At 40.1% G+C, this 16796-nt stretch overlaps 1 protein-coding gene across 2 annotated transcripts in view; it reads right to left on the bottom strand.

Moving 5' to 3' along the window:
* Window positions 1–2935: 2935 nt before the first annotated feature.
* enah (ENAH actin regulator) overlaps window positions 2936–16796 on the bottom strand; it is a 76023-nt gene continuing 62162 nt past the window's right edge. Inside the window, exons 6-14 of one of the 2 annotated variants that reach the window (XM_066676957.1) lie at window positions 15183–15284; window positions 13201–13535; window positions 12068–12204; window positions 11803–11851; window positions 11330–11381; window positions 11093–11159; window positions 6576–6660; window positions 6117–6174; window positions 2936–5744 (exon numbers count right to left, since the gene is read on the bottom strand). In XM_066676957.1, coding sequence (XP_066533054.1) covers window positions 5707–5744; window positions 6117–6174; window positions 6576–6660; window positions 11093–11159; window positions 11330–11381; window positions 11803–11851; window positions 12068–12204; window positions 13201–13535; window positions 15183–15284 — 923 coding nt within the window. In that variant the 3' untranslated portion in view covers window positions 2936–5706. The remainder of the gene's footprint in view (window positions 5745–6116; window positions 6175–6575; window positions 6661–11092; window positions 11160–11329; window positions 11382–11802; window positions 11852–12067; window positions 12205–13200; window positions 13536–15182; window positions 15285–16796) is intronic. The other variant, XM_066676956.1, reaches the window with a different exon arrangement.

Here is a 16796-nt window from a genome sequence, read left to right as displayed (position 1 = left end):
TAGTGGGAAAACAATTATTTAATTCTTCCTGATCAGGGTTGCAGAGGGTCCAGATCACCACATTGGGCACAAGCAGAAAAAGCAAGGTGCCACTTCATCACAGGGCATCACTCGCTAGGCACACCAAGTCAATTACAGTCACTAATACACTTATATCTGTGGAAACATTCTCAGCACACAAACTTCCAAAAGTTTTTTTTTTTCCCAGATGATGAATTTTGGATTTCCTACATGACAAGATGTTAAAGTTCTGCCAATTATTCTTTCATTCATATCCCATAACCCTTTTATCCTGATCAAGGTCATGGTGGGTCTGGAGCCTATTTGGAATAATTGCACACAAGGCTATGGCAGCCTGCAGCCTGCTGATTAGACTGAATGAGAAATATTGGAAAAATGTAGCATGAGGTAGATACCTTTTCAAAAGACAACCTTAGTGAAAATGACGCTAAAATGTATAGTCAGCTAAAAGCATTTCTATGATTTAGGATTCCCACAATCCTCCACAAAATGTTTATTGTTCACTAATACTAATACACATATCATCACTGTATAATTAAAACATACCTACATTTTTGTGGAATTTTAGTTTAACATATCATTTGAACACAGCAGCTGTCCTTAACACTGTGTGAAAATTTCACAATGAACACCCTAATAGAAATGCTCCAGAATGACTAGGAATACAGCCTTTTTACATTAACGTCCATTGAAAGTTAAAAAAAAAAAAGTTTTTTTTCCTTCTCCTGTAAAGTTGCTATTTTGGGAGATATATGTTTTTCATTGGACATCGATGACACAAAATCTAATAACATAATTCCCAATATTTAGGTGTGAGTGAATGTGAAGACCATTTCAGAAGTTTAAACTGCTTCCTGGATGTCATTGAAGCTTGATTTTGATGTATTGGATTTTGATCTTTTGGATCCTTGATGGAATATAGCTTCTTATTATCAGTTTATTTATTGACTGGAGGTCGTTTGCTACATGGATTTGTCGATGCTTAGTAAAATGCTTTCCTTCCTCTATACCCCAGCACTGACAAACATAAAGCAATAGACTCATTAACATATTTAACAGTTCATAAAATGTTCATTTATTGTGCAAGCTTTAAAGTGCACCTAAATTAATACACCGTGATTGTCTACAACAGGCTTGGATTAAGGCCAAATAAGCTTTTTAACAAACTGATTTATCAAAATTGTGTCGAATCTTGAGCACACAACATATTTAAGGTTTAACCATTTTGTAATATGTTTACGGGTAGCACGGTGGCCCCAAATATAATAATAAATAGCAGCCACAGAATTCATGTCCTGGGGATCCTCAATTCAAGGTCTTTATTTGTGAGGAGTATGTTCTCCCTGTGTCTGTGTCAAGTCAATTAATTATGCATAATTGTTCACAGGTGTGAATGTGTGATGCCCTGCGATTGACTGACACCGCCCAGTGTGTGTTTCTGCCTCATGACCAAATATGGATATAAAAGTTAGCTTTTGGTGGGACAAAATTCCCAATGGCACAGCAGAATTAATGGGTATCTGACTGTACCCAGGCAAGGAGGTTGTCTTGTTTAGCTTGCACTTTATAGGAATGTGTAAAGTTATATAGACCTTCAAATAAAAAAAATTAAAAAAATAAAATAAAAAATTACCAAAAATGTTAATAGGTCGCATGATTTTTTTTAATTGCACACAACTACATAACTGCAGCCTTATTCAAAAAAAGTTCTGCAAAGTTTAATCCCAACCATCATTTGCTTTAGATAATGGTGCAACTGAGGCCTTGCTTCCTGCCTTACAAGGGTTGACACTGTGTGCCCTCCTTTTGACCTGAAGTGAACTGCAGATGGAAACATTTAACAGAGACTGCTCCATGAGCAATTGTGAGAAATACTATTGGATTGCTGTCCTCAGTCTACTTTTTCCAGTGTTAATGTAAAGGTTTGACTGGCTGAAGAGCTGCTGAGGGAGTGCTCTCTACGAAGTGCAACAGAGAGTGGTTGCTTTCTGCAACTGTTGCAGTCAAACTTGCCCTCCTTCCTGTTTGCTTCACTTGAACTGTGGCTGCATAGAGCCCAAAAAAAAAAAGAAGAAAAAAAAAAAAAGGCAATGGTAGACGAGGTGCGAACAGGGTGATGTCATGCAACACATGATTTATAAAAACTGCTTTATAAGAAGTGTTTGACAGTGAGCAGATGTAGCTAATTCAGGGCCAGGTTCAACTGCCCTGACGCTACTGAAGCTACTTTGAAACAGAATCCAGGAAGTTGGAATGAAATCCTGGAGAGTGAGTGGGATTCCACATTTAAATCTATACATAAAGAAGTCAATAAACAATTGTGTTGTGGGTATACTGAAACCAGTAATTTACATTTTGAGTTAAGACTACACATGGATGCATGCATGTGAGGTAGGATGGATTTCTGGGTGTAAGTTCTAGAACACAAACATTTTCATTTGTAGTGTCTTAACTCAGGATGTAACTCTAAGGTTTGTAGAGCCCTAGTGAATTCAGCTGCTTTAGGGGGGCACTCTTTAATTGAGCACACACTTTGAGGTTTACCAATGGTTTCTCATTATCAACATGGTATATAAAATTCAGAACATATATGTAGACTTCTTTGTTGTGGATACTATATAGTAACTATATTTCAGGTGTACACGTCATGACTTCTGGTTCCCTTCATTACCACTGTAAAGCAATGTTTCTGTAAGTTACTCTACTATGAACCATTTCACACATAAAGCCATGCTGAATGACTTATCTTAAATGACTGAAGTATGTAGAAGTTGCAACACATATGTAGAACCCCCTGGTTAATTAATGTATTATTTAAACAAAAATACATCCCATCTTGATTCTAATCGTCTCAGCAGACAGCTATATCCACCATCTCCTTTACTGAGAGATTCACACAAAAATAATGTATTGCAATTTTTATTTCATTTGCTCAAACAAAACAATGTTAGCATGTAAGAAACTTCTACTTAACATGAAAACAGTATGGTACAATGTGAATGATAAAATAGAAAAAAAAGAGAAAAGAAATTGATAAATGCATTTCAGGGACATTCATTTAAACCTTGTCCAGCACACACTTGAATAGTCCACTATTCACAGCCGCTTCTGAAGATGGATACATAAAGACAAACAATGTTTCAGTATTGTCATTATTCAACTGATTCCCACTGCAGAAAATCTCCCATCTTCAGACCTCAGAAACACTCGAGGTTAACCACTTAACACAAACCATACTGTAACAAAATAGAACGTGGCATGATGAGTAAATGCGTGTGTTTTTCTTTTTCCAAACTAACATCTTAAAATCTCCCTTTTGTACTTTACTAAAGCAGGATGCAAAACATGAAAGAGGTTATGACAGGCCGTATAATTATTATTACTTTTTTTTTTTACTTTTTAAAATCTTTGACATATTAAATGCAACTTCAGAACAAGGCACAAACCATGAAGATCACAAACAGATTTATCCATGTATGAAATCAACCTTGAACCTAACCAAAGGACCCCCACCACTGATTCTTTCCTGACAAAAAAACAACGGTGGCTCAGGACAGTGTGATGTTCAGGAGATTGTTACTGTTGAACTTTGGTGAGATTGCCACACACACAAAGGTGATGACGTCGGCTTGTTAGCAGTATCATCGTGATTTGAATTTCTATGGAGTTATAAAGTGCAATCAATGCTGTAAACACACTATACAAGCTTTCTGAATCCTTGAGAGTTTATGTTGGATGACTTTTAAAATGGGATTAAAAAGTGACTTATTTATCAAGAAGTACGAAGGGCGTTAGGTGACAAGCAGACAGCAATAACATGAAAAAAAAAGTAAAGAAAAACACAGATCTTCAAATTCACAAACATTCAACCATGATCAAATATGTCTAGTCAATCCAGTCTTACACCGATCATTTGTTTCCCACCATTGATTGTACATAGAGCTTTAGGCTTAAAACAGCTTTCAGTTTGAAGAATAAATTTGTTCTAACAAAATCATGCTTGATGGAGAACCACCCCAGGGTGCCCTATATTGGTGAAACGGCAATGTGAAAACAAGGCCAAAAAAAGCAAAAATGGATTGACGTACAAAAACAAGCACTCTTCCTGGCCCAAAGCTTTCTGGAAATCTTTCACTTGGATAAACTTTAGAAAACTCTTCTAATCTTTTTCTACCCTTTTTTTTGGAAATCCAATACAGAAAATGGTGATTTACAGTCTGAGATCTTTGCACCCATGATTTTGGAAATAAAAACACAGTAAAAGGGACTGTTGAGTAAATGTTGTACCTCTATGAATTCATTATGGCTATAAAGAGGCGTTCATCAAGAACTGCACCTAGCAAATTAAGGTGGGGGATAAAAGTATGCAGTGTAGAAATAATTCATCACCCACAGATTGGTGGACAGAGTGAGTGATTACAGCAAACAGGGAAACGCACATGGGGGAAACAGAGTGTCAGTGCTACACTTATTGCTTATAAACTGAAAACAAGAGTCAATTTATTTTTCGTGGCAGCAAAGTTTCCCATTTCATTCAGAACAAGACATGCACTAAAATCAAAAGGAATAAGAGAAAAGCCTGCTATGAACCCCCACCCCCAAAAAAATAATAATAATAAAAAAGAAAAAAGAAAAGAATAAAGAAAAAGAAACGGTTCATAAACTAGTTCTCATTAGCACTATCTACAGATGCGGTCTTGTTGATATTGGCATTTCACCATTGTTGTGACTGAGAGGATTTTGGTAAAGAGCTACAATGAATTACAGTAGAAAGGCATTGTCCCACCTGATCTTCTCAAAACAATTCGCAAACTTTCAAGACAGAAAATATACGTATTACAGTGGCTCATAAGAGACTTTTTGAGCGTTTGCCTCCCAAAAGAAAAAGGTATCCGGATAATTCCCAACAACTGACTGAGACTTTATCCCAAGGTTACGTGACTAAGCTACTTGATATGGCCATGGTGTACATTAGATCAGACATAATTAAATGAGTTGCAGGTATCTATTTGTCTTTAATGTACATATTCAGGTTAAAACTGTATCAGGAAGACAAGCTTTACAAAGTCCTGCAGCAAAAAACTCTACCCAGTCCTTCAGTCAGTCGTTTGGTCTGGTTCTAAATCTTTTTTTTTTTATCCCTTCAACCAAGCAAAGCAAGCTAAGCGCTACTTCACTTTGTCCTCTCAGTGCCATCCGACCAAATAAGCCTGCCCTTTTGCTAAGCAATGTGCCAAAGAATGAATGTCATCTGCTGGATATACAGTGTCACTCTTCGATGGTTAATACAGTATGTAGTTCAGTAATAGTTTGTGTTTTCTTTTTTTTTTTCTCCCTCTTCACGATTATTCCATTGTTCTACTACAAAGTCATCCATTGCATATTGACAGTCATTTCTCTTTAAGCTGGCATCCTGCCAACTGGGTGGAGCATTGGGGAGGAAAAAGAGGTGTCACCCCCAGCCTATAGCTGCACACATCCCACGCTCAAACTGTGTGTCTGTTAGCCCCGAACAGAGTCACCCTCGAATCAGTTCCTCAGAATTAATACGGCTATTGTTATCACCACTGGTTTTAGACTCTTTTGTAAAATCTCCATTTTTGTTGCTTTTGAGAATATGTCAGAACTTGATGCTGGCCTCTAGTAACGGGCCAAAGTTGGAACATCCAGACACGGCGTGTTCTTTTACGCCGAGTTGGACTTGCCCAACTCCTCTCTGATCGCTGAAACAGAGAAAAACATGTTTTCAGTAAACATTTCAAAGAACACAAAACATACTTACACATGCAGAAAAAGCAGTTATACACCTCTAAATGTAAATACTGAGGGGGTTTATACACGACTCGCCTCTGACTTGCTTTGTGACATTGTGATCTTAGACTCTTGTGCATCCGCTCCAGAACTGTCCATGTCATTTCATCCTATTCTAGTGAGACTACACTAACTGTGCTTGCACACTTGCAGACAAATGTCCACACAGATGATGGCACACTTTTGTGCATATACAATAGTTCATAAACACATAGCCCCAGATAAAGTTAATTAAAACCATTGAATAAAATGTAATAGACCATTAATTCTGAAAGTAGCATTACCATCAATAAGTTCTTCTTTCAGCTTTGACAATTCCTTCCTCATCTCTTCCAGAATGTCCTGTAATAGAAAATATATCAAATTTTAATGCCATGATGTGGTATATTTTAAGTGGCACCCTTAGTTCTGATAAACGCACACTGAACAGAAACCAGACAGCACATTATGCACAGAGCATTCATCATGGAGCTGCTGCACTGATCACTCAAATGAAAATATTTCATTAACAGAAAGAGCTAGATAAAGTGGGCACTTTACATGTGCTTCCTCCATCTAACTCTGGGGAAGAGAGAGGCTTTTAGTCTGAATGAGGGGAAAAGGGCCCTCAGTGACACTTAGGGTGCTTTCCTTTTTAGAGGTGAACTCAAGAGCTACTTAAGCACCTTGTAAGGCTCCTTAAAACCACCGGGCCTAAAATTTGAATTGTGAACTGACATATTTTGACAAACTTACTACATTACCTGTTTCAATCTGTCATAGTCAAGAGCTTCTGTTGGCACTCCATTGGCACTTAGGGATCCAGTAGGAGTGGGTGTAGACCTCGGTCTGAGGAGGAATTGAAAAGGATATGACAAATATATGCAGCTAGTGTGAGTCACAGAAGCACAACAGGGTGTTTAAGACAGCAGCTAACACACACAACTGTGTCAGTAGTTAAACACCACCACTGAAAATGTAAGGAGTAATAACTGAAACTAACACGCTGGGAGAAAATGCATGGGAATCTCAACATAGCTTGAGATTTCAGGCAGCTGACATGCAAAGTTAGAAAGATTTTAACCTACAATTGCATAAAAAACTCATAAAATGTATATATGTACAGGGGTTGGACTATGAAACGGAAACACCTGGTTTTAGACCACAATAATTCATTAGTATGGTGTAGGGCCTCCTATACAAGTCCTGCACAGTGGTCAGAGGGATTTTAAGCCATTCTTCTTGCAGGATAGTGGCCAGGTCACTACGTGATGCTGGTGGAGGAAAACGTTTCCTGACTCGCTCCTCCAAAACACCCCAAAGTGGCTCAATAATATTTAGATCTGGTGACTGTGCAGGCCATGGGAGATGTTGAACTTCACTTTCATGTTCATCAAACCAATCCTTCACCAGTCTTGCTGTGTGTACTGGTGCATTGTCATCCTGATACACAGCACCGCCTTCAGGATACAATGTTTGAACCATTGGATGCACATGGTCCTCCAGAATCGGAGGTCCTTGGCAGTGACGTGCCCATCTAGCACAAGTATTGGGCCAAGGGAATGCCATGATACGGCAGCCCAAACCATCACTGATCCACCCACATGCTTCACTCTGGGTGGTACGCTTCTTTGGGGCTTCTCCACACCGTAACTCTCCCGGATGTGGGGAAAAGAGTAAAGGTGGACTCATCAGAGAACAAGATTTGCGCTCCTTGCACCATTGAACACGACTTTTGGCATTGGTATGAGTGAGCAAAGGTTTGGCTATAGCAGCCAGGTCATGTATATTGACCCTGTGGAGCTCTCGAAGGACAGTTCTGGTGGAAACAGGAGAGTTGAGGTGCACATTTAATTCTGCTGTGATTTGGGCAGCCGTGGTTTTATGTTTTTTGGCTACAATCCGGGTCAGCACCCGAACATCCCTTTCAGAAAGCTTCCTCTTGCGTCCACAGTTAATCCTGTTGGATGTGTTTCGTCCTTCTTGGTGGTATGCTGACATTACCCTGGACACCGTGGCTCTTGATGCATCACAAAGACTTGCTGTCTTGGTCACAGATGCGCCAGCAAGACGTGCACCAACAATTTGTCCTCTTTTGAACTCTGGTATGTCACCCATAATGTTGTGTGCATTGCAATATTTTGAGCAAAACTGTGCTCTTACCCTCTGCTCACTGAACCTTCACACACTGCTTTTACTGGTGCAATGTGCAATTAATGAAGATTGGCCACCAGGCTGGTCCAATTTAGCCATGAAACCTCCCACACTAAAATGACAGGTGTTTCAGTTTCATTGTCCAACCCCTGTGTGTATATATATATATATGCACGTGTGTGTGTGTGTGTGAAATCCTGAGTTATAAATAATTTAGTTATAGATAAAAAAATTAAATAAAAACCCTGACTTTGTAAAGCGCGCTTGTATAGACAGACATAAATTATAATTATTTTTTTGTAACCGCTTCATCCTGTTCAGGGTCCTGGGTGAACACACACTGGACAGGGCAACAATACATCACAAGGCACTTATTTTTGTTATTTTTAGTAGTACTCCTCTAGGTTGTCATATTCCAAGGAGCCTTTATCAGTCAACTGTGAACAACAGTAAAACAATATTAATTTTTATAAATGAGAAATAAAAAAAGAAATCAGAAAAATACCTAACAACAAATCTAACTTATTTCTCACAGTTAAAATGACTGTATACACCTCCATTCCACATGGTCATAGAATGGTTATATACATTAACATAGTATGGTGTATATAATGACCACTTCATTTAGGCATCACACTTTAGGAGCAGAAAGTCATTCTGAAACATCCCAAAATAGAAAGTTTTAATGAAGAAGGGGGAAGACAATCCAAACTGCAGCACTGCAGAGAGAGCAGCAAAGGCATGCGCACACTCACTCACTCACACACACCAGCAGCCCTTTCACTCCCATGCTTCCCTGCCGTACACAGCCAACAATGTAATCACCACACACTGGAAAAAATTAATGAAAAGGAGCAGTATCCGATCTTCTACTAGAAACAAACACATATTCCATGTGTTTTCTCTGGCTTTTAAAACAGTGCTATGCAGACGTTTGAAATAACATCTTAATTTAGAAGTTATTCTTCATCCATCATGTACAATACTGACCTCAGCTCATGCTATGAACCCAACAAGGGCCATGAGTTTCGAGGCAGGAGGCATAGCCCTCCAGTGAGGCTCACTTTAAGCCTTCTTTTAATGAGGAGAATTTAAAACACGCCCATATGCATAAGCGCAAGGGAGGACAGAATATGGCTTATCTTTGAGGCCGGCTGGGAAAGTTGGCATAGAGAAGCTAAAGAGAGACACTCCAGCTTTCTGATAGTGTGCAGCCTGACGCTCCACATGCAGCAAATTTAATCAGGAAACACCTGCACTAATGTCACTGCTATGTGACGACAATGTGGAATTCCTACCCCTTTATATACACACTTATTCACATAATAATGCAAAACTTTATATAAAGACATAAAAATATAAAGAATATAAGAATATAAAAATATGCAACAGTTACAATACTGTGCAAAAGTCAGAGAGCCAAATTAAATTAATGTCCAGTTTTTCCATGTAATATGTCAACCCTTTGGCTTTATTAAAGCTCCAGAGACATTTATCCACATGTCCAAAATTCAGTCTTAGACATGAGTTGAATTTACTGCTTCTTGTGATTCAAGTAATCATAGACATGTTTAATGTTGTTGAAGTCTGGACTCTGAGGCGGCCATTTAATTTTTCACCAAATCAAAGTTTTGTCCAATATTTTTTCTCTTTTCAGATTTTCTCAGTAATGTCTTTCTTATTTGTGCACCACATATTTTCTCCTTTATGCAACAGAAATATCTTAGATCATTATTTAAGGAGAAACATCTCCTAAATAGGTACTAATTATATTATATTATTAAAAATTATAACATGAATATATTAAATATATTATTTATGGTACTGTTGTACAGTATTAAAAAAGGACAAAAAACAAAACATGAAAATGCTACATTCCCCATCACTAACATCTAAATCACCATCTTTAAATCATCTAAACCAAAACTCTCATTAACTTTTTGATAAAATAATATAATAGTTGTGAATTTTGCAGCATTTTTCTTTGATGGAATTTATAACAAATGCAGCTACGAATGCATTAGTTTCCCATTTCCAAACTACTTCATCTTTAGGTTATTTTTTGTTAATATTGTAACTTTTAATACTATACAACAGTTACCATAAAATGACAAAAGATCAGGAGAATGTTTGTACTTGAATTACAAAACATGCACGTAATATTAAATAAAATGTACACCTAATATTACCTTGTAGTGACAGTATGGTGATTACCTTGTTGGCAAAATGGACAGCATTGTATGATTAGGGGAAAACGGTTGTAGAAAAACACTTGCAGCACCAACTCCAAACCTATGAACCATGTTTGCAGCACAGCAAAGGCTTGAAAAAAATTAAGAGCTTCCAAACTCAACAGGCCCTTATACCTGTTTAAGGAGTCATAGTACTTTTCAGTACTCATCTGATTTCTCCATGGCACGTCTCGTCTGTGAGAGTAAAGAGACTAGCTGGTCAGAGTGAAGAAAGGGCGACAAATCTATTGGATTTACAGCACACCACAGGCTTAAAACCACTGGACTTGAAAATACATAAGGTCCACTGGATCACCAGTCCGGATAATGTTCCAGATTATTTACATATGATGTAAGAAATAAAACTATAAACTAATAAAACAATAAACTATTTGCAAAAAACCTTAAACAACTTTCAATTACATTATTTAATCCAATTTCTTATTTTACATATTTGGAAGTATTGTGTTTTGAAGACAGTGGGCCATATTTCTTGTCTACCACCCTGGAAGCTGATACTCTCTCTTAATTTTCATCAACTATACAATTACAGTACTTCGAGTGCCACATCTGAGAGGAATGATGTGAAGGGGACAGACAGGCCTGCAATAAGCACCGGCACTTTGCTTTAGTACTGTTAAAGATTACTGATGAAGCAAGCCCATCCCACCCCGCATTCTGCCATGCGGTCTTGTGAGCCCCTCGCGTAACAGCACGAGTCAAAGCAGTAGATGCAATCGGTGGTTCACATGAGGAATGAGAACGTAAGAACTGCCCTTGTTTCTGCACCCACACTGCAGTGAGTGTGAAAATGTGCATCAAAGTCTTATAAAGAGGTAATAGGAATTCACTGAAGATACAGTACAAATACTTGACAGTGTATTGTTTATGATTACCTTCCAATAACTGGTGATTTGCTACCGTTCATGGTGTTTGTCCTTTCCCAAGGCTTTCTCGGCATATCTGTAAAAGGAAACAAAAATGGAAAATAGTTCCACTCAAACACAAACAAAGCATGTGAGATGTACTCTATTTAGGTTTTTAAAGCAAGGATTCTAAGAATGAACAAAATACACTAAAATGCTGACCAACAACTTTTGTGGAAGCTTGCTTCACACTGTGGCAGATCATACCTGGTGTGCTACAGGCTGACACCTTTGGAGTCGTAGTTGCTTCAATTTCATCCTGTAGGAGAAATGGGATGATTTCTTAGGTCAGAGGCTTAAAGGAGTTTCTGATGGCAGAGTATTCACAAAAGACCTGAGATTTGTACTAGATCTAATACAGACAGAAGGGAGACAGAAGAACATCTTGTCTACGGCTTAATGACTAATTTATCCTCTTGCAGTTTTCAAACAGCAACAGTCACAAGTTTACTTATATTATACATTATTCAACCGTTTTTATCTGGGTATAATTAATCTAATAGAGCCACTAAACCGAGAGTAAGGGCCACATAAGGCATTTAAGGCACATGTCTAAATAAACATTGAATGAAGTTTTTTTTTTTTTTTTTTTAAATACTGATTCATAAACAACAACTTTGTATTTTCCCCAAATGCTTTCAGCCCTAGTCTTGTCTATGAGCCATGGTTGGTCTACTTACTGTTTTCTGATCAGGCTCTGGGGATGATCCTTTCTCTGCAATTCTTCTTCTGTATCAGGTAAAACAAATACATTCATTATAGTGTTCAGCAGATTGTATTATAGAAATTATTACACGCTGAAATATATTTCACTTTCATTACTATTTATACTATTAGATCTATAACATGACTGCTAGCATGGTGCATTTAATCTACCACGTTCACCCCAGTTGCATTTATTTTCTAATGCCTATAACACCAATGTGTGTGTGTGTGTGTGAGTACCTCCTGGCCAGCAGGGCGCTCATCTCCTCCATGAGTCCTCCTCCTCCAGGCAGAGGGCCATTCCCTCGGGCTGCTTCTGGTTTGGCAGCTCCAGGGCCCACCATGCCTCCAGCAGCTGTGCTAGGGGGTTCATCACTCTGCAGCAACAGACAACTGGAGTGAGGCTAGAGAACTGTGTCTGACATTGATCAGAGGTTTTGAGGATAGTCAAGTCTGTGTGGACCAAATTAGTCCAGAAGATTTCAGATTGTGGTGTCCGTGTATAACGGTGAAAAAATGATGTACTATGGCATGGTGGCGCAGCTGGTAGTGTCACAGTCACACAGCTCCAGGGACCTGGGGATGTGCGTTTGAGTCCTACTCCGGGTGACTGTCTCCCATTGTGTTCTCCCATTGTCGTGTGGGTTTCTTCCAGGTGCCCGGTTTTCTCCCACGCTCCAAAAAAACATATTTGAAGGTGGATTGGCTACTCAAAAGTGCCCGAAGGTGTGTGTGTGTGAGTGAGAGTGTGTCGCCCTGTGAAGGACTGGTGCCCCCTCCAGGGTGTGTTCGCGCCTTGCGCTCAATAATTTTGGGTAGGCTCCGGACTCATCACAACCCTGAACTGGATAAGCGGTTAAAGACAATGAAGGAATGTATAAGCCAATTTACAATCAAAATCATATAAATCAAAAGTACCACATACATTTGGATACAATATTACCCCTAAGAAAAGAACAAATCGATGCACAAGTTCCATTTTCAAGCGACTTAACTTTTAGGTTATTCTTTGTTGAATAAAATGGTAATTGTCATTTGTAATACTACATAACAATTACAAGAGTGGGAGAATGTTGTAATTTTTAATTACAATTATAGGTTACACAAAAAAATGATCTAAAATGTATTTGTACACAAACAGATGCACTTCTAAAACATTTGAAATCCTTTAGTAGGTGGTCAGTGATGATTTTTCTTAAGCCCATATTTTATCTCTGGATTCAGTGTAATACTGGCATCTAGGTCTGTCAGCACTATTACATAATCAGCAGTTTGCAATTATTTTCCACATTTGTTCACTCCCACAGTTCTCTGTTTTGGGATATTTTTTGAGGTCACATGAATAATTAGAAGAGATTTCACAAGATTCTTACCCTTGGCACTTTCCGTAGTTTGGCCCCTGCCAGGGCAGCCGCCAGGCCAGAGAGGGGCTTATTCTCATCCGTGGTGGGCGAGGGAGTGAAGAGGCCAGAGGGCAGAGGTGGGGCCGGGGGTGGTGGGGGTGCAGGAGGTGGCACCTGGCCATAGGAGGGTGGAGGTGGTCCGGGTGGAGTAGGCAGGCCTGTTGGGGTGAGTGATGGGGGGAGGGGAGGAGGAGGAGGGGGTGGGGGTCCAGGAGGGGGTGGTGGTCCGGCAGAAGTGGGGGTCACAGTGGAGCCGGGTGGAAGAGGTGGTGGGGGAGGTGGGGTGGGCAAACCCTGCACTGAATCTGCAGGGGGGGGAGAGAAAAGAAGCAGCAGTCAGAACACATCTCAGTGAATTGTGAGTCACTCATTTACACAGCGTCTTCTCTTCCATGAAGGCAGTTCCTCAACAATGCCATTGTTATAATCTAATAGAGCCCTTTAACAAGTCAATTCAATCATATTTCAATGAAAGGCTCTGTTCTTTGCATTATATGAAACAAAAGCATGTTAGCAACAACAGGTTTAAATATATACAACCACAGTAATTCTGAGATGTAATGAATAGATTAAGAATGAAAGAAAAAAAAAGATAACGACAATACAATTTATGAATATTATGAATATAAAATACCCACAATGAACAACAGGTAAAGCTCATTCTGAAAGACACATGACAATATTTCACAATGATGGAATGTGACCATATCAAACAATTAGCTATGGGTTCAATACCAAGACCCTACTCTTTTCAAAGGCTGTGTCTTGTCTGCTATCAGTGAGATGCTACTAATTATAATTACCAACAAATAATTTAATGTATTAAATCCCTACATACATTTTTTGGCTTCAAAATATGTTATGTGAGGAGGACTTTTTCCAGTTGATACTTGGCCTAGCAGCACAGAGTTTTACAGGCTAGCAAGTGAGCTAATGCATTGTTGACAGTTTGACATGTGTTTGCTTTTCAGGTCTCTGCCTCTCTGAAAGTGATTTCTGTCATACTATTCGTTATGGCAAATCATAACACAATGTGAAAAATGCACTGTCCTAAAGTATACAATGACATTTGACAGACACCTTTATAGTTTTAGTCTTGTAATTGAGGCAGGCCAATGCAGCGTTAGAAGTCTTGCTCAAAAACATTTACTGGTATAGCAGGGTGCAAAGTTCAATATAACACATGGAGATTTCCTGTGTTGCCACTATGCTATACCAAAAATATTTACATTTTTTAAATATTTAAAAAATAAATAATCGCTGGAAAACCCCTAGAGTGAATTGTTGTCACTTTAAGAACACTTTAAGCACAGCTTGGCTCAACACAGTATCTATTGCAAGTTTTAATACCAGGTCAAAGCTGTCATTTCAGTGTTGGATATTGGAATACAGTCCTCAAACAAAAGCGAGAAGAGAAATGACTAGCAGAAATGAGTATGATGACCATTGCTGCCATTGTTTTTTTGCATGTACCTTGGGTTACTGTGCCAAATCATCGACCTTTGAATGTACATGACCACGCCTACACTGTGCAGGTGAGGTAGATCATAAGTGTAAATATAAGAATGAAAGATGAATCACAGGACACTGACTAATACAGATATAAACTTAAAAATTAAGAAAATGATGGCACAAGTGTGACTTCAGAGACTAAGTCCATTGAGGATGCTAAGAAAGGGGTGCATTCATTAAAGCAAACATTTATGGCATGCCAAACCACACATGCAGGCATTATTTGGCTCAACTCGGTGCACTCACAGACAAACAGGATGGCAAAACTGGACAAGTGCAAGGTGTTGTGGTCCCCTGAAGCGCAAAAGAACCATTCCCATCCAGCGAAAGCGGCAAAGAACAGGGCCTGGAATAGCACAGCCAGCCCCGCCCCTCCCCGGACCCTTCCCTTTCCCGTTTAGTGGGTTAGTGGAGGCGGAGAGACAGAGAAGAGGCCTTACCCGGCTGGTTGGGGGGTTCAGCAGCAGGCTGAGAGGCTGGCTCTGGAGCAGAGAGGTCTCCCAGCACAGAGTTTATAGAGTGCACGGCAAAGGCAGGGGAGGCTGTGGAAGGAGAAGGGAAAACAGGAGGCTGGGGTGAGGGACAGGACACGAGGGGGGCCATGATGGGTGACTGCGACAAAGAGAAGGGGGGCAAAGGTGGAGGAGGAGGTGGAGTTGGGGGTGAAGGGAGGGGCTGGCCTGAGATTGGCGAGGAGGAGCAGGATGAGTGGTAGTGGGTAGGGCCAGTGGGTGAAGGCGGTTTTTGACAAAGTGGGCTAGGGGCTGGGATGGCGATGACAGGCCGTGGGCCAGTGGCTTTGCCAGGTGGGCTGCTGATCATGACTGGAGGAGAAGGTGGCAGAGGTGTGAAGTTGCAGATTGTAGGTTTGGAAGGAGGGACCGGAGGAGCAGGAGGATGAGCTGGTGCCAGAGGGGGGGCTGGCTGACGGCGAGGGACGGTGGCGTAGTGGGGGAGCACTGGGTGGAAGGCGGAGCCTAGCGAGGTGGCGAATCGGGAGGCCGAGTGGCGAAGGGGAGGAGTGGGGGGTGTGGCTATGGAAGGTGATGTGGTGGGTGCGTGGTAGTTGGGTGTGGAATGGGAAACAGGTGAGGAGGAGGTGGATGTGGTGGTGGTCGTCTTGGCGTAGTCTGGAGGTGGAGGGGTGTGGAGGGTGCTTTCAAATGCTGAACACCCCAACAACGGGGCAGGAGGGAAGAAGAAGCAGCAACCGTGCAGAGGGAAAGAAACACGAAAGACAGAGAGAGAAAGGGGAGGAAAAAGGAGGAAGACAGAAAGGAGCAAATGAAGCAGGAAAAACCAGCACAGTCCTACATCTCCCTTATGCTGATATTTTACTCCTGCCTATGACATGAGACACGCTACAATTAGTACAATCAATCAGTTAGCTGAGGATAAAATCATGTGTATTTGTGAACATTGGATCAATTCCAGCACACATGGTCGAACAAGTTACTGTAAGATGGAGGGTCTCAATCAGTACTTTCAGGAGCCAAGGCCCAAATGGAATGGTGGCCTAACTCTTGAAGGCACACCTCAGTCTAGATTAGTGTCTGTGGAGCTAGGGGAATCAAGTCACACTGGTTACTTGTCAGTTCACCACTCACTCCATGCCACTAACACTCAAACAAAACGGCAAAGATCCAACAGACTCTGAACTTTTAGGTTTACAGATATAAGAAAACTTTGATTGGTTTGTATGAATCTACAGAATTCTGTTTTTGCAATGAGCCAAAAGCCAGCGCTTAGCCACACCTTGGACTTTCAAGAGACCGGGGGATGTATTTTGTCTCTGCTGATAAATAAAAATAAAATAAAATACTCTTGTATGGCATCTAGATCGTTGGTATTTTTGTGTGTGAAAGACGAATTTGTGTGTTCATTGTTTCATTTGTGTTCATTGCTCAGTAGCGTATGTTTGTGTAATCTCAGATACAGATGGTTTAAATGTGGATTGTTATTATCCCTGACCCAGTGACATCACAGCACAAAACTTTCTAGGAACACCAGGTAAGAAGGGAAAAGGGGGGAAAAAAAAAACAAAAAAAAACTTT

Source organism: Hoplias malabaricus, chromosome 7, assembly GCF_029633855.1.
Source record: "Hoplias malabaricus isolate fHopMal1 chromosome 7, fHopMal1.hap1, whole genome shotgun sequence".
Classification (NCBI taxonomy): domain Eukaryota; kingdom Metazoa; phylum Chordata; class Actinopteri; order Characiformes; family Erythrinidae; genus Hoplias; species Hoplias malabaricus.
Note: the sequence above shows the minus strand (reverse complement) of the source record. Positions and strands in the feature narration are given on the sequence as shown.